The sequence below is a fragment of the Colletotrichum navitas genome (genome assembly GCF_030913465.1).
Source record: "Colletotrichum navitas strain CBS 125086 chromosome Unknown LY79scaffold_1, whole genome shotgun sequence".
Lineage (NCBI taxonomy): Eukaryota > Fungi > Ascomycota > Sordariomycetes > Glomerellales > Glomerellaceae > Colletotrichum > Colletotrichum navitas.
This window is the reverse complement of record NW_026850547.1, coordinates 484,882-510,232: the sequence shown is the minus strand read 5'-3', so window position 1 is coordinate 510,232 and position 25,351 is coordinate 484,882. Positions and strand designations below refer to the sequence as shown.

At 56.5% G+C, this 25,351-nt stretch overlaps 3 protein-coding genes across 3 annotated transcripts; 2 read left to right on the top strand and 1 right to left on the bottom strand.

The window, feature by feature from the left end:
• Positions 1 to 16,361: 16,361 nt before the first annotated feature.
• Positions 16,362 to 18,011, top strand: LY79DRAFT_585690 (uncharacterized protein; the record flags this gene model as incomplete). Its single annotated transcript, XM_060560529.1, has 3 exons — positions 16,362 to 16,376; positions 16,521 to 16,790; positions 16,845 to 18,011. 3 exons carry the CDS (start codon positions 16,362 to 16,364, stop codon positions 18,009 to 18,011), a joined length of 1,452 nt encoding a protein of 483 aa, XP_060420565.1.
• Positions 18,012 to 18,860: 849 nt separating this feature from the next.
• LY79DRAFT_5589 (fungal-specific transcription factor domain-containing protein) lies at positions 18,861 to 22,507 on the bottom strand. Its single transcript, XM_060558215.1, has 4 exons — positions 21,240 to 22,507; positions 20,498 to 21,160; positions 19,166 to 20,443; positions 18,861 to 19,106 (listed from the first exon to the last, which is right to left on the bottom strand). The coding sequence occupies exons 1-4, from the start codon at positions 22,056 to 22,058 to the stop codon at positions 18,993 to 18,995; spliced, it is 2,874 nt and encodes a 957-aa protein (XP_060420564.1). The 5' UTR covers positions 22,059 to 22,507; the 3' UTR covers positions 18,861 to 18,992.
• Positions 22,508 to 23,960: 1,453 nt separating this feature from the next.
• On the top strand, positions 23,961 to 25,157 carry LY79DRAFT_5582 (uncharacterized protein). Its single transcript, XM_060558158.1, has one exon. It carries the CDS (start codon positions 24,277 to 24,279, stop codon positions 24,883 to 24,885), a length of 609 nt encoding a protein of 202 aa, XP_060420563.1. The 5' UTR covers positions 23,961 to 24,276; the 3' UTR covers positions 24,886 to 25,157.
• Positions 25,158 to 25,351: the final 194 nt, after the last annotated feature.

Below are 25,351 nucleotides of genomic sequence, written 5' to 3'. Positions count from 1 at the left end.
TCCAGCCCCACCCGAGATGTCGACATCGACCCGGAGATCGTGCCGCGGGACATCAGACCCGCCATCGACCCTCAATATGGCGATCTGCTTCCTTTGCCACCCAGCCCCATGCCTCCGAGCATGCCGGGCTCTCCAACCGAGGAGCTGGAGAACCTTCCCGCCTTGCCTGATAGCCGGCCAGAGACGCCTCCGGAGGAACGGAGACGTCAGCACGAAACGAAGACGCCCAAGACCCACTCGCGGAAGCGCAGCAACATCGAAACCCCGCTCCGAAGTCCAAGCCAGACCGCCGTACCTTTCAAGTTACGGTTGGGACAGAGGTCCACGCCCTCGTCCTCCCCCGGCAACTTTGGCCCCTCTCCCACCTCGCCCCCCCCGGTGACCACGGCCCCCGATGCCACCCACGTCACTACTCCTACTTCTGCCACCTATGCTAGACGCCCCTCTAGGCCGATCTCGTGGGAGAGCAGCCGTGAGATCAAGCCTCTCTACCTGTTGGAACAATCTCGTCAGGAATCCGCAGCCCAGTCGATGGAGCCACCCATCGACTTCCCAGAGCTGCCTCCGAGCGAGCCGTCCTCGCGGGAGTCTCCTGCGCCTGAGTTCTCGCTGCGCGAAGACGACGTAAAATACTTCAATCAACTTCAGGCGTCGCCTTTTGAGCCCAACGACCTTCGCATCGACACCGACATGTTGCGGTACCCTGACCAGGCGGACCGCCAATTCGGCTCGCAGGAGACTACCCCCAAGGCAGAGCACGCAATCCAGCACGCCGGTGTAATGTTTGAGCGGCCTTCGCCTGCTCTCCCTGAATTGCCAGACGCTGCCAAGTATTCGGACCCGTCAGAACACTACTATGAGGAGTTGCCGCCCCTTCCTGCTAGCCCTCTGGACACGCCGGTGATGAGGCCTAAAGCAGAACCAGCAGATACCATTTCTCAAGAGAGGAGCCTCTACGGCCCAGCGTCGCCTGCCCTTCCTACTGCCGATGACGCTGCCCGGCAATCTGCCTTTTCACACGCTACGCTTGCTGACTTGCCGGCTCTCCCCGCCAGCCCGGTAAGAGATGCGGCAGGAACCTGGAAGCAGCCGGTTATCCCGACATCAGAGCTAGAGGAGCTACCTGCACTTCACGACAGCCCTTCGGCGCGCCCAACTACGATTGCCGAACCGGAACCAGTCGAAGCCACGTCCAAAGAAAGAAGTTCGTATCTCCTGCACATGACGCCCTCATCAATCATCAAAACTCTAATGGATCGTGATACCTTAGACACACCGCCAAGCCCTACGCCTAGCAGATCTTACGACGCCACAGTTGGCACGGCCGAGATCGAGGAGCAGAATCTCTCTGGCTCTCACAACACTGCCCTTGCAGCCTTGGCCGGAGGCGCAGCTGCCGGACTCGCAGCTGCCTCGCTCATCGATCACGCTAAGGCCGAGGAAAAGGCAACAGAGGTTAAGCGAGAAACCGAGACCTTGGAACCTCCCGCTTCAGCAGAGCCACCCACGGACGAGAAGAAGTCCAAGAAAGACAAGAAGAAGAAGAAGGCCAAGGGGATGTCCATCGATAACACCACGCTTCCCTCGGCTGACATCGCTTCCTCTGTTTCTACAGACAAGGAAATTTTGCCGTCCACCGATGTTGCTCCCGCTACTCCGGCCGAAGAGTTGACGACGCCTATTTCAAACGAAGCCACCCGCTCTATGCCAACTGAGGAGCAGGCAACCACGTCGCCCCTGAACGAACATGTTTCATCCATTTCGATTGGACATGACGAGCCGCCGTCTGTCGATGCGGTTCCTTCTGCCTCAACTTCAACTGAGGATGCCATTCTTGCTTCCACTGACTGTACTACGGCGCCACCGATTGAAGCTTTGCCCACTGCCAATGACGCTCTGCCACCTCTCCCCTCCGCCTCTGCTGAAGAGATCCTCTTCCTCTCCAATGACGCTGACCTGTCTATTGCGGACGACGAGAATTTGCTGCCCTCAATTCGAGACGATCAACCCCTGGAACCCACGGACAAGGCGCTACGAGAACTCGCCCATCCTCCAGTTGTACCGGCAGATATCTCTTTTCCTGCTGAGAGCGATGTTGCCGCTGTGCGCGATACCGCGGCTGACAGCGAGGTCACCGGACCCGCAGCCGCTGAGCTTCTTGCACAAGATACCGCTGGCGGAAAGAAATTGTCCAAGAAGGAGAAGAAGAAGCTGCAGAAGGTCAAGAAGGCTTGGGAGCAGGCGCAGGCGGAGATGCAAGAGCCTGAGCGTTCTGCCGAGGCCAACAAGCAGACCAGCAAGGCCGCCCTTGATACAGATGCACCGATCAGTTCCTCGCCTGAGCCTGCCAAGGCTACGGAGACTAATGAAGCCGAAGAAGCTGCCTCTATCCCGCTTCCTGATGCATTGGACGCCGCCGAGGAGGAGGCCTTGCTCGAGCCTGAGACGACAAAGGAGACGACCCAAGCCCAAGAGGCAGCTGGTACCCAGCTTGCAGACATTTCAGAGCCGGCTTTGGCAACCCCCTTGCTTCAGTCCGAGAAGGATCCTGTGACCACTGAAGCTGAACAGGCTGCTTCTGTTCCGCTCCCTGAGGATTCACAACCTATGACGGATAGTCTTTTGTCGAGTGATGCAGCAAAGGCCAAAGATGCGCAGGATCCTGAACAGCTTGAGTCAGCCCCGGATTTCAAGGAACCAATCACTACCCAAGAGGAGGCTCAAACCGCATTGCCCGACTTTGGCAGTTCTAAAGATACAGTTGAGGCCGGGCTGCCTGCAGCACCTCTGATCCTCGACCCTCTGGCTTCCGACGTTAAGAAGGGCAAAAAGAAGAAGAAGGGGAAGAAGACCGTGGATGATGAGTCTCTCGTGCCCAATCTGACCCCCGAAGTGCCTCTAGACTCTTCTCTGTCACCCGGTCCTACTCTAGACAACGACGGAAAGCCTCTGGAGGCAATCGCAAACGTTCAGTCAGAGCAGCAGGCTCCAGTGGTTGAATCCTTCACTGCCGAAGACGACTCGTTCATACAGGAGCTCCCTCTTCAACCCTTAGAGGAGAAGACAGTCGAACAGATCGAGGTTACATCCGAGCCCCAGGCTCTACCCCTTGAGGCTGCAGAGAAGTTATTCGGGCCAAGTGATGACTTGGGCGAGCAGCAGGCTATTGTGCAAGATCAAAGTGACAAGTCCGCTGAAAAGGTTGTGATCCCGGAGTTACAACCTGCACCCCCTACGCAAGAATCCTCTTCCAAGTTGGATGCCGATCCGTCGGAGCAGCAGATCTCTACCATTCAATCTGATGAAACCCTAGCTATTACCGACAGTCAGCAAGAGCAATCTATCCCCGTTTCCGAGAGTAGTCCTCCCGCTGAGGAGCCAACCATTCAGTCTCGCGAGGTCGGAGAGCCTACTGAAACTCCATCTGCACCCTTGTCCAAGAAACAGAAGAAGAAGTTGAAGAAGTCCAGAAAGAGCCTGACAGCAGACGATGAACTTCTGGCGGCAATTGCGACCAAGACCACCGAGCCCCAGCCTGAGCCTGCTTTGGATCGGGTGCCTTCAACATCGAACCTGGATGTCGAGCCAAAAGAAGCCGGTATCTCGGAAGCTGCTCCCCCGGAACCTGTCGCAGTTAGCACGATTGTAGCCGCGCCCGTCGATCAGATTGTTGGTGACGTATCCGTACCGACCCAAGCCGCCGCCACGCCTCTCCCTGAAGATGCCAACGAGACGCTGGAGGAAGTGCCCGAGGAGAGACCTGAGCCAGCTCTTACCGAGGTTGCCTCTGCGATACCACTTCCAGAGGACATACCCACGGAACCTGAGGAGGCATCCGGGCAAGCTCCTACCGAGACAGTCGCTTCCGCAATGCCTGTACCCGAAGACGTGGCCGAAAAAACAACCACTGCCCTGGAAGCTTCTGAAAATGTGCCAATCGTCGACACCGACGAGAAGCCGACTGCTGAGCCGGTGCCTTCGAACGTGGAGACGCCCCCGGCCGAGGCTTCTCAGCCCGAATCATCTGGCAAGAAGAAGAAAAAGAAGAAGAAGGGCAAGGGTGCCTCGCTGTCCCAACTGGACGATGTGATGTCTGCTGAGACGACCCCTCTGCAGTCTCCAGGCGTGCAGACTCCAACCACCGAAGCCCCTGTTGATGGGCCCTTTGACGCAAAGGCTTCTATGGCCGATAGCCGTGCCGTTGATGCTTCCATTGCTGAGCCTTCTGCCAAGGAGGTGCCTACCTTTGAAATATCCTCAGTTGAGACTCCTGCCGTTGAGACCCCTGCCGAGACTCCGGCTGATGAGACGCCGATTGTGGAGACTCCGGTTATTGAGAATCTTCCTGCTGAGATTTCCTCAGACGAACCTTTACCCACCAGAGCTGAGGCTCTCGAGGCAGCTTCTTCCATCGAGACGCCTGCTGCTGAATCAGCCCCGTCAGAGAGTGCTCTTGCAGAGACCCTCTTCGAGAACCCATCGGTTGATGAGTCTCTTAAGACCCAGCCTACCGACATCGCCCCCACGGAGACGCAGCAGGTCGAGGATGCTATTCTTCAAACCAATGAGGCAAGCCTTGCCTCGGACAAGGCGGTCGCCGCGACAGACATGCCTGAGACTTCCATTTCTTCCTTGGTCCCCGACGAGCAAACCGAAACTCCTAGTCTGGCCGAGGATACGTCCAAGTCTTTGAAGAAGTCAAAGAAGAAAAAGAAGAAAGACAAGAAGGCAGCCGAAGCAGAGCCCGAAGTTACTGCCGTTGTCGCCGACGATGTTGCCACGGGAACTTTGGATATCACTTCACACGATTGCCCGGCTGACGAGAAGCCCGTTGAGACGGACAGCACTGGAATGCAAGAGCCGGTTGCCACACTCGATCAACCGCAGTCAGACGATGTAAATGTGACGGACCTTGCAGCACAGAACATGCTGAACGCGGGGCCGCAAACGCCAACGATGAGTGAGAGTCAGGACGAAGCTTTCGTTACACCTCCGCAGGGACCCGCCACACCAGGGAGTCAAGTTGAGGCATTCGAGAACCTTTCTCAAGAACCTACCTTGGTCGATAGCCAGATTGGTTCGTTTGACGCCAAATTCCAAGGGACACGCGTCGACGAAGACCAATACCGTGGTTTAGACTCTCCAATCGAACCTGAGACACCAAAGAGTTCCAAGAAGAGCAAGAAAAAGGCCAAGAAGGAGGCTGCGGCCACTGCCGCGGCCACCGTACTGGAGCCGAGGACTGAGGATGCCGCCAAGGATTCGGACGACAAGGAGGCGAAGGACGGGACGATCACGGACAACGGGATTTCGGACACGATCACAGACAAGCTAGGGGAGATGGAGCAATCATCGCAAGAACCCCCGACGAGCGGAGAATTCGCTACGGACAGCAAGATTTCAGAGGAGGCAGACCCAGGGCCAACTGTTACCAAAAAGGGAAAGAAGAAGAATAAGGGCAAGAAGTCTTCAACCCTGGACCTGGAGCCTGAGAACAGCCCGTCCACAAGTGCCCTCGAAACCACGGCAGATGTAGCGAATACAAGAGAACAGTCCGCTTATTTGACGTCTCCATCGGGAGAGCCTGGCCGTGACGAAACCCGCTTCTTGCAAGCAGACGCGCCGATAGAGGCCGAATTGTCGGCTTCTCCAACTGCGAGCAAGAAGAAGAGAAAATCCGTGACCTGGGCGCCTGAGCTGGAGTCTTTCTCGACCGGCACCGAGCCTGCGCCACATCAAGAAGACGAAGACGAGCGTTTGGGAGACGTGAGCACCACGGAAAGCGCACCCGCCTATGAGATAGCATTCGAAACCGAGCCACAATTGCGCCAAGATGAGTCAGTAGCAGGGGCCTCGCCGGAAGCGATCGGCCACGGCGACGTTGTGGCCTCGCAAGGCATCGAAATGGACCAAATAGCTACAGCCGCGGCGGAGAAGGATCTCGACCCAGAGGGCCAAGCACAGATACGCCATGCAAGTGAGCCCAGCGAGACCCTGCCCGGTCTGCAAGACACAAGTCCGAACCCCGGCGGCGATGGGTTTCCGTCATCGCCTGGGCTGAAGGCCACGCGGGGGGTCGCAGGCGAGCCAATTGCCACGCAACAAACCGACTCCCCTTGGGGTGGTCAAATGCCTCCCACGCCTGCCTCCTCCATTATGGGCGACATCGAGGTGGCCAACCGGGAGGGCGGTGAGACACTGTCATCGGAGGTGGACGCAGAGCAAGACACTAGCGCCGAAGCTGATGCAACAAACCCCGAACCTGCGGGCCGCCCTGGCGCTATTGACGAACCATCGGCTGAAGTCAGCGCTCAAACGGGGGAGGTCGACATCCAAGACCCCGGCCTGCATATGGGTGTGGGGCCTTTCAGTGGGTCGGTCGACGACAAATCAGTGGGGGACACGCAAAGCGGGCGGATAGCGGATGCCCAACCCGTGGGCCCGGCCCTCACCGACTCGGCTCTGGAGGCTGGAGACCCACACGATACCCCGGTTATGGCCTTGGCCAACCAAGACGACACAAACATGGAGATCCCCCAACCTCTGCATCATGTACCCGGTCCCAGTCCGGTGGTGGTTGGCAAAATTTCTGATGCGGGGATTACTGACTCCTCTGCTGTCGAGAACCTTCCTCTGGGTGACGAACAACACGACAATAATATCTCAAACGTCCAGAATAAGGAAGCTGCGGGAGACGCAGAGACGGACGAGAAAGAGGACTTACATGACCCTCTCGCCACCGATGCTGCACTCGCGGGTCAATCAGCAAATCCGGAATCGCTGGGTGAACCCATTACTTCGGAGCCGCAATTAAAGCCGCTTTCGGAGACCCTTCCAGGCCCTGAACCAACAGGGGACGTGAGCACCACCCAAGACCCTGACCAGACCGAGACACGAGCCGGTTGGGAAGACGGCTTCCGGTCTGAGCCCTCAAGCTCGAGCAAGATGTCCAAAAAGGACAAGAAGAGCAAAAAGAAGACCAAGGCCGCATCCGCCGAGCCTGTCCCGCAAGACAATGTCCAAGATGTCAAGGAACAAGTTGTGGACGACGGAGCCCCGGCGGTTCAGGCCGTGGACGGACCGGTCCAAGCACCGGAACAAGCGGGGCCGGAACCCTCACCGGGTGTCGAAGATGCCCTCGTGATGGCCCCCGTAACGGAAGCAGTCGAGGCTGGCGAGGATGAATGGGCATCTCAGCCATCCGGCAAGAAGAGTAAGAAAGACAGGAAGAAGCGCGCTGCGGCTGAGACTGCTGCTGCCGCTGCCGCTGCTACAGGGCAAAGCAATGAGCCTCCACTCGAGAGATCCGAAGTCATCGATGAGGCAAAAGCCCCTTCTCAGCCGGCTCTGGATGAGGCTTCCAAGATTGATGTTGCCAGCGATGAGCAAACAACACCAGTGGAGACAACAGAGACTCCTATTGACGCCCCGGAAGTCCAAGAGTCTAGGGAGAGTACAGAGACCGTGGGCCCTCTAGAAAGCGCGACAGCGGAATTTGACACCACGGCACAGCCAACAACCGACATTACAGGCAATTCAGAAACGACAGATGAGAAGCCTGGAGCGCCCGAGGAGGCTGATCTCGGTGGTTTTGAGCCGACTAAGAAGAGCAAAAAGGACAAGAAGAAAAAGAAGCAGAGCATTTCTTTAGACGACAGCCATGACCTTGCTTCGCCCAAAGCTCAACCAGAGAGGTCTGAATCCCCAGAAGGCATGACCACGGCCGCCCCTGCCCCCCTCGAGGACACCTTCCTGCCCAACACGGAAAACAAACCCGCTGAGGACGTGCCTTCATCAACCGAGGCGGGGGCAGGGGACCTGCAAAAAACTCCGAAATCCGACGATGCACCTGCAACTCTAGCTCAAGACCCAACAATCCAACTCACCGAAGCGCCAGCAGCCGACAACTCTGAAAGCACACCTGAATTGCCATCGGCCCAGCTCAAGAACATCGACTCTGCTCCGCAAACGGATCTCGAGACTTTGGGTGATGGCACGGCATCACTGCAAGACGAAGAATTTCCAGTTGTCACGAAGAAGTCAAAGAAGGACAAGAAAAAGAAGAAGGGCCTTGCTTCTACGAGCACACCAGATGAAGCACCAGCAACACCAGAGCCCGAGTTGGTTGATCAATCCGCGTTCCCAGCCGCAGATCAGACGCCCGAACCACCAGTCGTCTCTCCCGAGGCCCCCACAGCCGAGGACCAAAGTCATAAAGCTGTAGAAGAAACCACCGCTGCAGAGGCAGCACCAACTACCGAGTCACCTATCGTTCCCTCAGAGGTCCCTGTCGTTGAGGAGCAAATTTCAACACCCACGGAAGAAGATGCTCTCACCTCGAAGAAGTCGAAGAAAGACAAGAAGAAAAAGAAGGGTGCCTCAATTGACGCCCCCGAGGAGCAGTTGCCGGCCGTGGAAACCGAGACTGTACCAGAATCCACAACCGTGTCACAGAATGCAGAGACTCTCGAAGACCCAGCCCTCACTGCGATCGACGAGGCCACTCAGCCAAAAGGTGCATCAGCCGAGGAGGATCCATCACCTGCACCAGAAACTACCCAGCCGACGGTGCAGAAGCCTACTGAAGCAGAATTCACCGAAGACAAGCCCGCCAGCGAGACGCCTGTCATGGAGGCAGAGCAGCCAAAGACGGAAGTGGACCCCTTTGCCGGTCTTAGCAAAAAGGAAAAGAAAAAGAAGAAGGCCGAGCTAGCCGCCGCCGAAAAGGTTGCTACGGAAGCTGCCGCCGAGTCTGCCGCTGCCGTTGGCGAAGCTCCAACTCACGATCCTGCAGAGCCAGTCGAAGTCAACGCCGCCGAGGCGCCTACCGAAGAAAAGTCCCCCGAGTCGGCCAGGGAGACGCTTGCCGAGGGGAACCCCGTGCCAGAGCCGGAGTCCGCGACAGCGGTAGAGAAGGCGGCCGAAACGACACCGGAGCCGCTCCAAGCCGAGGTAGATCCTTTTGCTGGTCTCAGCAAAAAGGCAAAGAAGAAGAAGTTGGCCGAGATTGCTGCCGCCGAAGTTGAAGCTGCAGCCGCTTCGAACCCTCCTGTCGAGACCGACCAGGCCCTGGAGGAAACGATTGTCGAAGAAAAGCCTGCCACCGACAACTCCGCCGTCGAGGAGACGTCCGCTGAGAAGGCTGTCACCAAAGTTACTGCTCAAGGTGAACACAAGTCTACTGACAAGTCTTTTGAGGAGACACCTGCCGAAGACAAGCATGTCGACGAGAAGACTGCCAAAAGGGAAATGCCCCAAGATGATTCTTCAAAGGATGAAATTCAAACAGAATCAACACCTATTGCAGAACAACAGCCTGTAACACCAAAAGTCGAAGAGGATCCCTTTGCTGGCCTAAGCAAAAAAGAAAAGAAAAAGAAAAAGGCTGAGCTGGCCGTCGCCGAAAAAGCTGCCGCGGACGCCATCGCGAAGGCTGCCAAAGAGAAGTCTGTTGATAGCCACCCTGTAGAGGCTGCTGTTGAGGACAAGACTATTGAGGACACACCCGCCGAACTCAAGCCTGCCGAAGAGTCGCTATTGGACGACAAACTCGCCAACATAGAGCATGCCGAGGAGGTGTCAGCGACAGAGGCACCGCAGACCAAAGAAGATCCCTCAGCTAGGCTTAACGAGAAGGAGGAAAAACCGGCGGCCGAGATGGCTACTGTAGATGCAGTTTCTGAGCCCGCCTTTGCCGAAACCACGCAGGTTGCCGAGGATAAATTAGCCGAAACGGCTCTTGATGACAAGTCTGTCGAGGAGAAGCCCTCTGATGTTCTCGTTGAGGACAAGCCTGTGGAAGACAAGCTTGTGGAAAATAAGCCTGCGGAAGAGAATGCTGCCGGGAAGCCTGAGCCTGAAACACCAATCGTTGAGGTGGACCCTTTCGCTGGTCTAAGCAAAAAACAGAAAAAGAAGAAGATGGCCGAAATGGCGAAAGCCGCTGCCGCCGCCGAAGCGAAGGAGGCCGGCGAGGAGAAGCCTGCTGACAGTCAGACTGACAACGCCTCCAAGCAGGTTCCGGCCCTTGAAAGCGACCCTTCCACGTCGGTCGAGAACACCTTTAAGGACGATAGCGTCCCTGCGCCCCTCGAGGAGGCTCCTCAAACGGCGGACATTGCCAACCCGGAGGACGAGCTCCTAGTCCCGGAGAAGAAGTCTAAGAAGGACAAGAAAAAGAAGGGGAAAGCTTCTCAGTCAGATCCAGTTGTTGAGCCTGTCCTCGAGCAGCCAGTTGAGCAACAGCCCGAGCAACACCTTGAACCTGAGCTTCAAGCAGAAGTGCCACCTTCAACGCAAGCCGAGGTTCAGAGCACGTCTGTGGAGACAGCTCACCCGGAGACAGTTTTCTCCGACAAAGTGGCTGGCCTAGAGAGCACGCCGGCCACGGAACAGCTGCCTGCAGCAGAGGAAGTTATCCCGGATCAGGAGACCGAGGCTGTCCAGCCCGCGGATCCCGAGCAGGAGTTCCCTTTGATGACCGGAAAGAAGGCCAAGAAAGCGAAGGGGAAGAAGGATTCAACCGAGCTTGAGTCCGAATCCCAGTCTTCAAACATCACTGTACCCCAGGACGATCAAAGCCTTGCTATCGAGGTACCCGCAGCGGAGGTTTCTTCCGCCGATCAGCCAGCGGTTGCCCAACCCGAAGATGTACCGGCCGAAAGTAAGACGCGCTCCGTCGGTGTCGAGAGCCTGCCCGATGCCCCCACGGCCCCCGATGTCAACGCGGGTGACGAGTCCCCATTGACCGGCAAGAAGGCGAAGAAGGCCAAGAAGAAGGGAAAATCTTTGGACCTGACTGAACCGGAGCCTTCGACTGAGCCTGCGCCCGAAGTCACCATGTCTGCTGCCGAGCCCGCCGCTGAGCCCATCGCTGCTCCTGTCACTGAGCCCGCCACTGAGTCCGCCGCTGAGCCTGCCGCTGAGCCTGTCGCTGCTTTCCCCACTGAGGTGTTCTCGGGGCCATCCAAATCTGCAGAGGGCACTGTTCAGGAGCTCTCACCAGCAATGCCTCATACACCGCTTGAACAGTCTGCTGATCAGTCAGCGCAGTCTGGGACCGTAGCGCAGACCAATGAGGATTTCTCAGCTCCGAAATTGTCGAAGAAGGATAAGAAAAAGAAGAAAAAGGGCAAGCTTCAGGATGACTCCAATCCTCCCTCTGGAGCTGCGACACCTACGATGTTGGAGTCATCGGACCCTCTCGACGTTCCTGCAGCAGCCCAAACCATCCCCGATACTTCTCCTGCAATCATTCCATTGCCGGAGCCAGCCGAGTTATCGAGAGAGCCCCCCTTGGAGACTTCTGCCAATCAAGACAATACCATTGGCGAAGTCGCAGAGGAGACCCCATTGGCAACCGACCTTCTTTCTAGTAATATAACTCCTCAGAAAGACGCCCCCGAACCCAAGTCCCCGAACACGACAACATTGTCCTTTGGAGAGGTTGACCTGCCACCGGCCGACAATAACACCCCAGACAAGGATACTGTTGTTGTCGAACCCGCTGTTCCAGCAACCCCTGGGGAATCAACCCAGATCGCACCAGAGTCAGCGGTCCCTGATCCCGAAGAAGAATTTCTAAACACGACCAAGAAATCGAAGAAGGAAAAGAAAAAGAAGAAGGGAAAATCAGCAGACGCCGTTCTGGTAGAGCCCGAGGAGTCAACCCCGCTTCGCCCAGATCTCGAGCAGAACTTGGCTGATGACGTTGTCAAAGTCAAAGAGGCGTCTGTCACTGAGACAGAGACTTCTTCTCTCCCCACGGAAACAGCTCCTATTGACATCTCTGCCGAGACGCCCTCTGAAGTCCCAGTCGAGGCTGCTCCCGTAGAGGTTGCCGCTGAAACTCCTATCGCCACTGCCAGCGATGCTCCCACTAAGGTCGCCGCCGAATCCCCAAATATGGAGGACGAATTCCCGTCGGTTCAAAAGAAGTCCAAGAAAGACAAGAAAAATAAGAAGGGCAGATCACAAGATGACCCCGAGATTACGTCAGGTAATGCCACTCCGGCTGAGATACTGGACCCTGAAAGCCAAGTCAAGCAATCTCCTGATGTGTCGGTCGAGCCCGCAGAAGCTTCCCGAGACATCGAGTCGTCCGCTGTCCCATCTGGATCCGAGCCCACTTCTTCCCAAGATCACCCTCAGGCAGAGAGCCGCTCTGTCGAAGAACCACTCGGGACGACTGAATCGCCAGCATCCCTCAGCGACCCTGTTCAGGAAGTTAGCAATGGAGCCGTCACAGAGCACCAACCACCCGCAAAAGAGGAATGGCCCGAGGCTACGTCCGCCAAAAAATCAAAGAAGGACAAGAAGAAGAACCGAAAGTCCAAGGCGGGCGATAGCTTCGATCTGGGTTCCGAAACCGCTATGCCATTGGAGGCTGCCGCTGAGGAAGCCAAAGATGTGACGACAATTGAGCAAGCCTCGACTACCGACAACAATGTTACTTCAGATCTACCAACCGTCGAGCCTCCGATCACGGCAACAGCTCCAGAAGTCCCCACCCAAGACTTGGCCGATGAGAAAGGAGAGGAACCCAAACTTCTGGTACATGAGACGGCACAGGAACAACGCGCTGACGACAAGAAGCTGGATGCGCCGACCAAGTCTGAGACGCTGACACTCGAGCCGGAAAGGGGTGTTGATGGGTCAGTGTCCGTGGAAGAACCGCAAGAGTTAGTCGTCAAGAAATCCAAGGAGGACAAGGAGGAGAGAAAGTCCATTGAGCCTGGAATTACTGCTCCAGCCATCGATGAGTCGTCCACCCCGTCGGAAGACCATGCCACACACCCGGTCCAAGAGCCAAGTACCGCAGACCCTGCTACTGAGATCTCAACCGTCGAGTCCACGGAGGACACAACCGTGCCTGCCAAGGAATCGCCTGAAGTGCCAACCTCGAAGAAAAGCAAGAAGAACAAGAAGAAGCAATCTCCTCTCGTTGAGCCCGAGGCTATTGCCGAAGCGCCAGCGTCTTCCGCCAGCCTCGAGGCAGAGCCTAAGACAGTTCTTTCACAAGAAGACCGGACAGCCAAGACCGACCTACAGGAGGCACCCCTTGACAACAACGCCATTGCAGGAACCTTGACTAATAAGCCAGGGCTCCCCTCTGAGCATGGCCCAGAGATCGACTCCAAGAGCACTCCTGATCATCAGCCACAGGTCGAGACGGCTGATGATGCAATCAACAAGCCTTCTGGTATCCTCTCCGTTGATGCACAGTCGATCATTGATAACCGCAAAGTCGAAGAGGCATCAAAGGCCGCCGAGCAGGAGCCCGCCATCAAAGACTTACCTGCAGATGCACCAGCAACACCAGCTGAAGAATGGCCGGAGGCTGCTACCATAATCAAGAGCAAGAAAGACAAGAAGAAGAAGAAGCGACAGAGTTTGCCATTGGACGACCCCGAAGCTGATTCTCCTTTGGCTTCTGGTACAGCAACACCGCAGGCTGTCCCGGCTGAGAAGGAAACGGCATCGAAGCCTGAGATCGGCACGTCGCTTGAGACACCAGCCGACGAAGTTACTGTACATTCTACTGATGGCCCATCCGAACACCCCGCAGCCGAGATAAACATGGTCGCAGCTCAGAAGTCTGCCGAGCCTATGGAGTCTTGTGAGCCCATTCCCAATTCTGAAATACCGGCCGGCTTCAACAAGCTTGATGATGAGACAAGTAGCCAGCGGGAACTCGACGAGCCCGCTGCGCCTTTCCTCAAGACCACGGGGAGCGCTGAGCCAGTTCCTCTCGTCGAGCAAACAGCTCCCGAGACAACTTCTGAGGAGACAAGCCAAGACACTCGACCCACGGTTGAGAGCAGCACAGCTGACAGGGAAACATCCGCCAACATTGCGGAGACCGCTGGTGAAGCTGCCACAGACAACACTCGCTCTTCCGAGGAGAACAATCAACAGACGCCCGCGATTCCAGCTTCAGAGACCGCTCATGAGCCCGCAGCTTCCGGGGACGATGAGTGGAACGTCCATGGAACCAAGAAGTCAAAGAAGGGTAAGAAAAGCAAGAAACAATCCATCTCTCTCGACTTCCGATCTCCTGTCAGTGCCGACTTGAACTCGCAGCAAGATTCTGTGGAGCCTGGGCCCGAGATGGGCAAGTCTGAAGAGGAGGAAGACAAGATTGAGTATTTCGACAACGCACCACGCGACATTACTCGAAGCCCTACAACACCCTCGCCTCCCGAGCCCGCTGCTGCGGAGTTTGTCACTGAGGGCGTCAATACCGCCCACCCCCCACGTCAAACAAGTCGGTGGGCGTTGATCTTACTCCCGCACAAGAAACCAGCACAGTCGTCCACGAGCTGCCTTTCGACCAGTCTGACAATCGCAAGAAGATGAAAACAAGAGAGTTGCCAAACACCCTTCTACCTGAACCGATCATGAGCTCTAGGGAGATCGCTGCTGCGTATGTCGATGGCGGCCTCGGGGCTCCAGCGGAGGAAGCCAGCAGAGCTATAGGACAGCTGTCGTTGCCGACTGTGGAGCCCGACACCACTCAAGACCAAGGCCCTGCTGAACGCAAGATGGACGAGTATGCCTCACATCAGGAGCCAAATACCTCATCTGCCCGTGACATGGCCGCTTCATACCTTGAACATAGGAATGATCAGACCATGGATGAGCCCATCCAGCCAAAGACAGTTGAGAAACATCCCGATTCCGAATCGGCAGAAATGGACATCGCAGCTGGAATTGCAGCAGCCGCCGCTGGAGCTGCCTTCCTCGCAAGCAAGTCTAGCAGCGCTGAGAAGAAGGGCAAGAAGTCCAAGTACGAGGACAAGCGTGCGTCGCAAGAGGAGGACATGTTGGACGACCCCTCTCTGTGGGAAGGTGCTGACAGGAAACAAGTTGGCGAGGCTGCAGACGCAGATGCTGAGGACTTTTGGGTTGGCGGCGAAGCCGCTGATCACGAACAGATGACCAGGAAACCCACCGATGCGAATATTATGCAAGACGACAAGTCCGAGCCTGCACAACGACCGTCTAGTCAAGGCGTGGAGGTACAAAAGGCGGACGTTGTCTCTAGTCCTACGTCTAGAGGCTTGAACATCCACTCGGGCCAGCCACACGATGTTGCCGCTCACACAGCGGAGCTCATCACGTCTTCACCTCCACAGGCGTTCGAAGTGGACAAAACGAAGGACAAATCCAGAGATATTCCGAGCCTGGCGGCACCGTTCAAGGAGAAGGTATTGGAGGATAACGTTGAGAGCCCGGTTCTCGGCCGGGACACCGGAACGGAGGCAGCTGAGGGGATGTCCATGAACAAGAACCAAGAAGAATCACTGGGCTGGGGTGCAAAGACGTCCAAGACAAACACCATGGTCACTGACATGGACGAAGCCGTCGACCGCGGCTTCGAGGCCGAAACTCGTCGCGACCTTTCAGGTGGCCGTCCACTAAAGAGCCCAGAACGCGGCTTTGAAGTCGGCGGTTTTCGCAGTCCGGTCCCGACTATCTTGCCGCCCGTACAGGAGGAAGCGCACGAAGGAGCCGAGACAGAGCATCGGCTATTGTATAGACCAGCTTCCCGAACGACACTCGGCTCACCAGACCCGACGCGCGACAGTGGTTTCACAACCGGCTCACCCCACCCCTTCAGAAGAAGCGGCTTCGATGAGGAAGAGCGAAACAGCGGTGTCCAGCTTCAGGAGTGGCAAGACCAGAATTCGCCGGGCCGGGATGGGCAACGGACCCCCGAATTGAAAAGTCACAGAAGTGAGAGGCGGAGATCCCGCGAGTTGGAGGGAACAAAATTGCCAACGGACAGGGCAGCACTGCTGCGATCCCCTTCGGCTGAAGGAGAAACGCGCGATCATCCTCTTTCCAAGACCCCCGTGCTCCGGGAGCCGACTGGGCGGGAGCTGACTCCGGAACCACAAAAGTACAGAAGAACCGTCAGCCCAGAGCTAGAGAGAAAAAGGTCCAAGTATCAGGACCTGGCATCGGCAGCGCTGGCTGGTGCAGCAATCAGCAGCACCTGCTCCTCGCCACGCAGCACTCCCCCACCGGGCAACCGCAGTGTTTCCGACAGGGTTGCACGACTGCAGTCGCCAGCGCCGACGGAGTCAGTAGCGCGCAGGTCCATGTCCAATAGCAGCCTGTCACGGCACAGGCGGGCCATGGGGTCATTAACACCGGAGCCACTAAAGTTCCGGCCTGAGAGCCCAGGCATCCAGCGGTCAGGCACTGCCACCCCGCCTCTACGCCGGGTAGACAGGCGTGTAAGCGGAGACCTACGATCTCTGAGCCAACGAAGTCAGCTCGACCTCACCAAGGATCCCAAGGAACCGACCAGCAACACCCCCGTCGCCAACGAAGGTCGTGTCCGCACAAAGGACATGGCCGACGTCTTCGTAAGTTCCTCCTTTCTGTGCATAACTTTTTCTTGTTGTTTTCTACCTTGATTCACCTGCAATCGACTACTCTTGGCTACCCTCGCGCACATCACCAGCCAGCCACCACCAACTCTCACCGACAGTTGACTGACCTGATCGTAGGATGGATTCGGGGAAGGCCGCATCGGTTCTCCCCGATCGCCAACCAGACCACACAGCATGCGACGCCGCCAGAGCATGCAAGTCCTCGAGCTCGAGTCTCGTGTCGAGCAATTGATGGCCGAGAACCGGATGCTCGCCGACGCCCGGGCCCACGCCGAATCCCATAACAGCAACAGGGCCTCGGGCATCCTGGCAGAGCGCGATGCCGAAATCGACGTTCTCAAGCAATCGCTCGAATTTCTACAAAAGGAGGTGGCCCGCTTGACCGAGGTCAATGAAGGTCTGAACAGCGCCAATGCCCAACTTGCTGCCCAACACAATGAGCGGTACCGTTCATTGGAGACGCAGCACGCCGACACCTCGCGGCGGTTGGAGGAAGCACGCACCGAGCAGGGCCACTTCCAGGAGTCGTTGCTGCAGAAGGACGCCGAGATTGGTCGGCTGCGCTCCGAGCTTGAAGCGGCCAAGGACAAGATCCGGCAGATGCAACGCCAGATCCTGGCCACCAAGGGCGCTGACAGTGACTTCCTCAATGTCAAGGACGTTGACCACTTCGACCACAGGTGTCAGCAGCTCTGCTCTCACGTGCAGCAATGGGTCCTTCGGTTCTCCAAGTTCTCAGACATGCGCTCCTGCCGCCTGACGAGCGAAATCAACGACGAGAAGGTCATCGACCGTCTCGATAACGCCATCCTAGATGGCACCGACGTGGACACATACCTCGCCGACCGCGTCAAACGCCGGGACGTGTTTATGTCCATGACGATGAACATGATCTGGGAGTTCGTCTTCACCCGATACCTCTTCGGCATGGACCGCGAGCAGCGACAGAAGCTCAAGTCGCTAGAGAAGCTACTTACCGAGGTCGGCCCCCCGCGGGCTGTCCGACAATGGCGCGCAGTCACCCTGACGCTCCTATCCAAGCGGCCCAGCTTCAAGCACCAGCGTGATCTCGACACCGAGGCCGTGGTCCAGGCCATCTTCCAGACGCTGTCCAAGGTCCTCCCTCCCCCGTCCAACCTGGAGGACCAGATCCAGTCACAGTTACGCCGCGTGATGCGAGAGGCCGTCGACCTCTCCATCGAGATGCGCACCCAGCGTGCCGAGTACATGATGCTCCCGCCGTTGCAGCCCGAGTACGACGCCGACGGCGAGCTCGCCGACACAGTCACCTTCAACGCGGCGCTCATGAACGAGCGCAGCGCCGACAAGTCCGTGACCAACGAGGTCTTCGAGGCCCAGAAGGCCGTCGTCCGGATCGTCCTCTTCCCCCTCGTCGTCAAGAAGGGCGATGACGGCGGCAACAACGACGATGAGATTGTCGTCTGCCCCGCCCAGGTGCTGGTGGCTCGGCCCAAGGGCGGCAAGGCGGTCCGTCTCTTCACGCCCGGGAGCGACGCCGGCGGTGCGTCCATCAGCGGCCAGACGGCTGCCATGCACAGCGACATCAGCATGGGGACGTTCCTGCCCGAGCAGGCTTCCACCCAGTGATGACCTACACACACACACACACGCCACATTCACACATTCACAACATGCACACATACATGTACACACACATATACAAGAAAGTAATACACGCGATCACAGGGGGGCAGGTGTGACAAGAGACACACTGCCCGTGGAATTCAGAAAGGGAAAACGGGCTGGGATACTGAGCATCGGCATGGGATACCAAAACAAGACAAGTTACGAAGTTTACGAACACGCATTTCCAGGCTTTTTTTTCGATGGAGGAGAGGGGAGTGGCGGAGAAAGAAAAGAAGAGAAATACCTGATTTCTTTCTTTTTTTTTTTTCATTTCTTCCGGTGCACGACGATACCTGTTGGTTTTTGCTGTCTCGTTCCCCACATAAACTTATTTCATATTGTAATTTCCATTATACACACACATATTTCGTGACATTCGGATCCTTTCGGGGGTCTGCTTGTAGACACTGTAACGAAGCATACGACCTTATTTTGTCTCTGCTCTTGGGGTGAACTGGAAGCGAATCCTTTTGACACGATTGATGATGTATTGTAAGCAAAGATAGAGATGCATCGCACGAATCCCTTTTTTTTTTCTTTTGCACTACACTACGAGGGAACGTTGCCGTCACCAGCTATAGTGAACTTGCCTCGTGCTTCCTACGCCTCAAACCAACTAGTCATACACACCCATTTCGAGTTGCTGGATATACCACCCCTCACGGTTTTCTTCCCCTAGTCACACAAGGAGTACCTTTTTCTTATTCTTTTCTTCGAAACAGCCATCTCCACATGAACACGCAACATACAATAAATAGTCTCCTGCCCGACGAGGCTCTCGGTCCACCCGCGTTACAGATATACCGCCCGTATCAGCATGTGGCCATGGTATTATACCTAACTAATCAGAGCTGCCACGAACGTATGTAGGCCGGCGATGCCTGATGAAGCCCAAATATACAAAAGCACACAAGAGAGGTCAACCAGCTGCACACTCTGCAATCATCGCTGTACCCAATTGAATCCGTTGATCAATCCAAGAGATGGGTCGTTGAAGCCGGAGATGTTGAGTTCACCTGTGTTTGGATCGTGGGGGAAAAGGTTGTTGATGATGTCCTAGTTGGTGCGGTCAGTCTTTGCCAACTTTCTCGCACTTGAAAACGAGGTAAACTCACCCAGTCAACGCCCTCAAGAGGGTTCACCATATTCACCGGCTGCGAGGGCCTGTGTCCACCAACGCTGGCACCGTCGCTAATGCTCTCCGGGCTGTCGGCGTTCACGGGCGGCATACTCCAGATAGCTTCACCATTGGAGACGCCCGCGAAGACAATTCCCGGAGGCGGACCAGCCATCTGCGCATTTGGAGGCGACATTCCCGGGGGTGTCATACTGCTCATCGGGGGCGGGCCCTGTTGCATGCCGTTGCCCATACTTGGTTCTGCCTTGAAGCCCATCTGCACGTCCTGCGCATTGTACTGCTGAGACGGTGGCTGCAGCCCGGCGTTCCTGTGCTTGGCCCCCACGGCGTTCCTGCTCGGCGCCGCCCGTGATGTGCCTGTCGGCGCGCGCATCTTGCGCATGCTTTGGTACGTCTGCATCTTACCCATAATCTCGCCCAGGATTTGCAGGCCCTTGATCTCGGGTGGCAGCATGCGATCTGTGTTGAAGACGTAATCTAAGCAAGCCCAGATGCGGTGCGCTTCCTGGTTTTGTGGTCGATAGTATATCTCCGTCGCCAAGAGCAGAGCGATTTGGAATTGTTGATAAGCGCCGAGGTACCACGACCATTCATGGAACAAGGGATCGTTCTCAAGCTGTATAGATATCTCAATAATCATGATGCCGGATGTAATCAAGAGGCTATTCAGTCGGTGCGTCATGGGACTATTGGCGTTGGCGTGGTAGGGGTGAAGGATCATGGCATGGAGGCGGTAAAGAAGTAGGTTCATCACCAGCTTGGCGTACCGTTGGATTGGCACTGTAACGTCGAGGAGATGGTCATACTTTTCAACCATCCGCCGTCTGAAGTTCTCGATCTTTGTGAGAACGGCGGTCAGGGTGGTTCGTCGGCTCTCGAGTCTGCGGCGGTCTAGCCAGATTATCCGCATCATCTCGTTGCATTCGAAGCGAATGAGCGATGGTAATGTCGAGGTGAAATGCTCGGCCGGCTCAGGGGGTGGGCCAGCGGCGTAAAGCTCATCTTCTTCGCAATTAAGCGGCAGCTTGGTGTCGTAGTCTTCTCGCCTAATTGCTGGTCTCGGTCCTTGCGCTTCGCAAGTTCGGATGTCGAGGAAGCACAGTTGGTGCCAGATGAGTCTTCGCACGTGGGTGTCCAAAGGGTTCAGTCCGTACGTCTCTCCATCTCTATGCAGGCCCATGCACTCCGCCATCCTCACGGCAGCGCCGACGAGAACGGAGTGAGCCCGAGACACCTCGGCTCTGCAAAGGGGAAGCTGTATCTAACGTCAGCAACAGATCCATGCGCGGCAAAGGGCGTTGAGACGTACCATGTACATGATGAAGGCCTGCATGGTCTCGACTCTCGTCGTGCGGAGGAAATTGGCCTTTCCCAGCGCCCGTTCGGCATCGGCCTTCATCCGCTCAATCAGATTGGCCTTGGTGACACCGAACAGTTCCCTGACTGTGGAGTCGTCCATGCTGACGGCGGCACTGAACCATGCCGCAAACATGATGGCCTGTATGGAGGCGCGAGGCTCAATGTTGCTATATACGTCATCCCAGAAATTGCGGTATTCGTTCTCAAAAGATGGCCGGTGAACACAGCGCGCAACAGGATGAACCGCTTGGAAATACTGCAGGATGAGCCGGTCTGCGGCTTCCTTTTGGGGCAGCCTCCGGTCGAGAGACAGAGCATCGGAAGAGTGGCCGAAGAAGAAACCACTCGACGGCGGAATGTAAGATTCGCCTGGCCTCAAAAAATCGGGGATCGAGTCGTTGGAACTTCCGCTCACGACGGACATGGCATCCATGCCGGGGGGTGGGCCGATGTGACCGGGATACCCAGGCGGTCCACCACGGGGCGGCCCGCCTGGCCCGGCCCCGCCCATGCCCCTACCGCCCATCATACTCATCATTCCGCCCATGCCGCCCATCGGGCCACCAGGAGGCGGTCCCGAAGGACCCCCTGCACCAGAAATGCCGGCGGAGATCTGATTACTGCGTTAGAAGGCTGTCGTTACCAATAGGAGGCAGTGGTGCTCTCTGGAATCCACAAGGTCAAGTACATACCTCTTCGGCTATCCTTGGTCTAGACAGGCCGCCAATTCGTTCTGTGATACGCATACGGCCAACCTGGACTCCCAGATCAATGAGGTCGTCAGTTCCGTCTGCGTCCTCCTCGTACGTTAGATCAAGCGCCGTCATATCGGTAGGCTCAAGATCCTGCTCCTCGGCAAAGGTGTCCTCGACGTCATCGGCGAGGATGGCTTGCTGCATGGCGGCGCGAGACGTGGTCTTGGCGACATCGCGCTCCAACTGTCGCTCGAGGGAGCCGACCTTCTCCTTGATCTCGGTCAGGCGCAGTTGGCTTGCCTCGTCGAGCTTGGGGCTAAGGTAGATGCAGTCGCGGGAGAACTTCATGCAGTTGACGCATGGCTGGGACTTGTTACACTTGAGCTTCCGTCGGCGGCACTCGAGGCAAGATGTGATCATGCGCATTCGCCTACGGATGGGTTTGGAAGCGGGACTGGAAGCCCCCGAGGCCGAAGCGGCCGGGGAAGAAGGACCGGCGGGCGGACCATTCCTGCCCTGCGGCAAGGACGAAGTCGCTGATCCAGGCGAGTGGCCACCGGGCATGAGGTCCAAGTTTGGCAGAACGCGCGGGCTCGTTATGGAGGGTCCTTGTGCGGGCGGGCTCACAGTATTCATCGAGTAGTACTGTGGCTGTCCGTGCGTTGAATGCGTGGGCGTCTGTAAGTGCGAGTGAGTGTGATGGTAGGCGGCTTGCGTATGGTCGACGGGTTGGGCCGAGTAGACAGCACCACTACCGCCGCCGGTTGTAACGGCGGCGGCATGACGTGCAGCGGAGGAATAATGGCCTGAGTTCATTTGATGGTTGGTTGTTGGGCGGCGTCAGATCTCGGATTTCTTGTCAGCAGCCGAGCGTCTGGATAAGGGGGGTAATATGAATGACTGGTGAGTTCGGAAAGGAATCAAACAAGGCAGTCATTCGTCGGTGACAGTCGTTGGTGCGATGCGAAAAAAGATAGAAATTGGGAACAATCGAAGATGACTTGGGCCTTCCGGGGGGGACGTTACGGACGTAAAAAAGGGACGTGGCCTGTTATAGGTGCAGGATGGGGAGCCACTGGTGGCCGGGATATATGTCAGAGGAGGGCTGACCATGCAGGAGATTTGATTTTAGTGTAGTGTCCCTGGTGGAGGAGGAGGAGGAGGGCAATCCTAGGAAAAGAAGATGGTGGAGGTGGATAGGTCAGGTGTGGGGGCACACGTATGCCTATCTATGTAAGTGACGATGCACTCGTTCGAATTCCCTCTCGTAGGCCGGTAGACGTGTAGATGGGTCTGTGTATATGTCTGATTCGGATTGGTCTCGGGGTTGAATTCGTTTCTTCACGACGTATTCCAACAACGGAGGCAAGACGAACAGAGGGAGAGGGAGAGGGGGGGAGAGAGAGAGGGAGAGAGAGAGAGAGAGAGAGAAGGGGGGACGTAACGATGAGAAAGGGACGAACAGGGGAGTGACATGGGAAAATAAAAATTGATCAGAAAGAAGAGGCACACACGTTTCTTTGGCAAGAAAGCGTAAGGAGGGACGACAAGAGACGAAACGAAGGGTGTATACACCGTACTGAGCACAGAGTACCTACACTAGGTAGGTAAGTAGGTAATTACTGAGTAGCTTTCAAGTGGCAGGTAGTGTGTGGAGCAGGAGGAGCAGGAGGAGCAGAAAGCAGGCGGCCCAGACCGAGGTTGCCATGACACAATGTATGAGCTACTTCGACGGGAAGTGGAGACCCTTCACGCCTTCCCGCTCACCACGCCCAATCGCCATGCTATGTACGGAGTATGCCAACGGAGAAGGCGAGACCCCCCCCACCGGTCGTTGATAAACTACATGCAGTGGTGGGCAAAAGGGATCCGCCGCAGGTACCGGGTACTTCCGGATGCGGGGGGAGGGGGGGGTGGTCAAAGTCCGGCACCCCGGGCTTCTTTCTCGCTGCCCAAGACACACCTCCACGAACGGAATAGCCCTCTCATTTGCAACATCAAGCAACAGCCCGCCTCTTTCCGCTAATGTCTGGCCGACAATGCCTCAGACCCAAGTCCTTCGCCCTTCCCGACTGTACCAAGATCTATCTATCATTTGCTACCCCGTCCAGGGGCTAAAGAGATAGCAAGAAGGGCTACTGTGCAAGCGTTTCTGGCGTCGGCACATTCAACCGCATCCTTCCACCATGTCCACTACAGTCAGTACCCGTTGTCATCGTTGTGTAAGCTGTTCTGGGCTGAACCGGGCCGCGTTGGGCTGTCTTATCCACATACCGTTCCGTCATGCCGTGCCCATGTCGTATCGTATTACATCCTTTACCATCCCGTCTTGGGAGGCAAGGGTGTGAAGGGGGGGGGGGCGTCGGCCTTGTGCATGTGTTTGGATCAAGAGAAGTGAACAGGAACAAAGTGCCACCAGATATCTGTAGGGTTCCTTTGGAGCTGGGGTTTATCGATGGCTAGTAACCGGTGATGCGCGCATCGTTGAATGCAAATACCCAATGCAGTGCTGCCCCCCCTCCAATGCGCCCAGAGCTGTCGTCTGAATACGGGTGTTGTTGAGGTGTCATGGCGGTCCCTCTTAAGGTCGCACAGGTAGGTACACAAATATAGTCTAACATCGGTGTCATCGACCGAGAACCGATGTGGACTACACCTTCTGACCTCTGACTGGCCCAGGAGCCTCCCATCATCTTTTCTTTTTCTCTGCCCATCGTTCCTGCACGTAATTTCAAAGACGAGATGGAAGGGGAACGGCCAGTTGGCAGTCTGCCTGGGCTGAGCAGTTAGTTCCCAAGCTGCAGCAGGAGCCTACGTGGACTTGGCCCCCCCCCCCTGAAGAGTCCACTACCATTACCACTTGATGGGCCAAAAATATCTACTTCAAAGACCCAAAATGCTACGATGCAGTCCAGACATGAGTTGGTCCGAGTCCCGTCATTTGGCGATACCTTATCGATGAGACCCTGCCCGCGTTTATTTCAGGTAGGTTTCTCTGCATGAGCGCCGCAGGGTTCGTCCCACTTCACTAGCGATGGACGGTGGCCCGCTTCCATCATCGGACTTCCACGCATTCCCAACCACCACGAACCGAGAGCTTCAAGTGGCAACGCCAATTTACACCGAACAACAATCTAAAAGCAGCTTCGAGCAGGTCCTCATCTCGTCTCCACAACCCGAGGTTTCCGACTGTCATCGGCTAGGTATGCGGGTTCGTGGCTTTCATGCATCCTGTTTCGTCTCCTGCTTCTCCTGCCTGATGTGTCTGAAGCGGCCGAATGTAGGTACACGACACAACATTACCTACGCTTTCCCTCACCCACCCACACCCTCTTCGTCACATCCGCTACGAGGCGCTTTCGTTGGCCCAGTTCTCCCGGACCCAATGGACACAGATGAGGAGGGTTGGTCTCTCTCTCCGGAATGGATCACTAGTTGTCAACAAAGCGACAGAAACCCTGCCCCCCATCATCTTCGGCCGTCCGCGACATCTAGCAACACACGTGGAATCGTTGGGCAGCGAAACATCCAACCCGGGCCACAACCTCCCCCGACAGTCTTGAGGACCGGGAAGGCCATGTCTCATTCATCAGGGCGCGGCAGGCAGACAAAGAGCAATTCGATCCGTCTTCCGAGAGAATGACCCTCGACTCGGACGCATGCGGCCTGGGTTGGCTTCACCTTGTCACCTTGACTCACCTTCGGACGCGGCCGAGAGCAAAACTGTAAATCCGTTTGGATGTGGTCGTGTATTCCGCGGCGTCTTCTGCTCCATTCCAGCCGCCAGGCCCCTCCTTTCACCATCCTCGTGGCAAAAACGAGAGACAAAAGGGCACCCGTCACGGATCCGAAGCAGGCATCTGCCCCATTGCAGACCTTCATTGGCGCTCCTGGGTCTCCCCGATCCGTGCCGGCTCGCCTTATTTTTTGTTGCTCTCTGCATCTCTAGCGCCTCTCGCGCATCGCCAATCATCATCCCTCCTCTCTCTCTCCCTTCAGGCACACAAAACACCGCAGGCGCCAGCGCCATGATTTGCGCCGCTAAAGGTCGATGCCCAAGGCCTCATGTCTCACCGTCTCACAGTCGATTTTTTATCTCCTTTCACTGC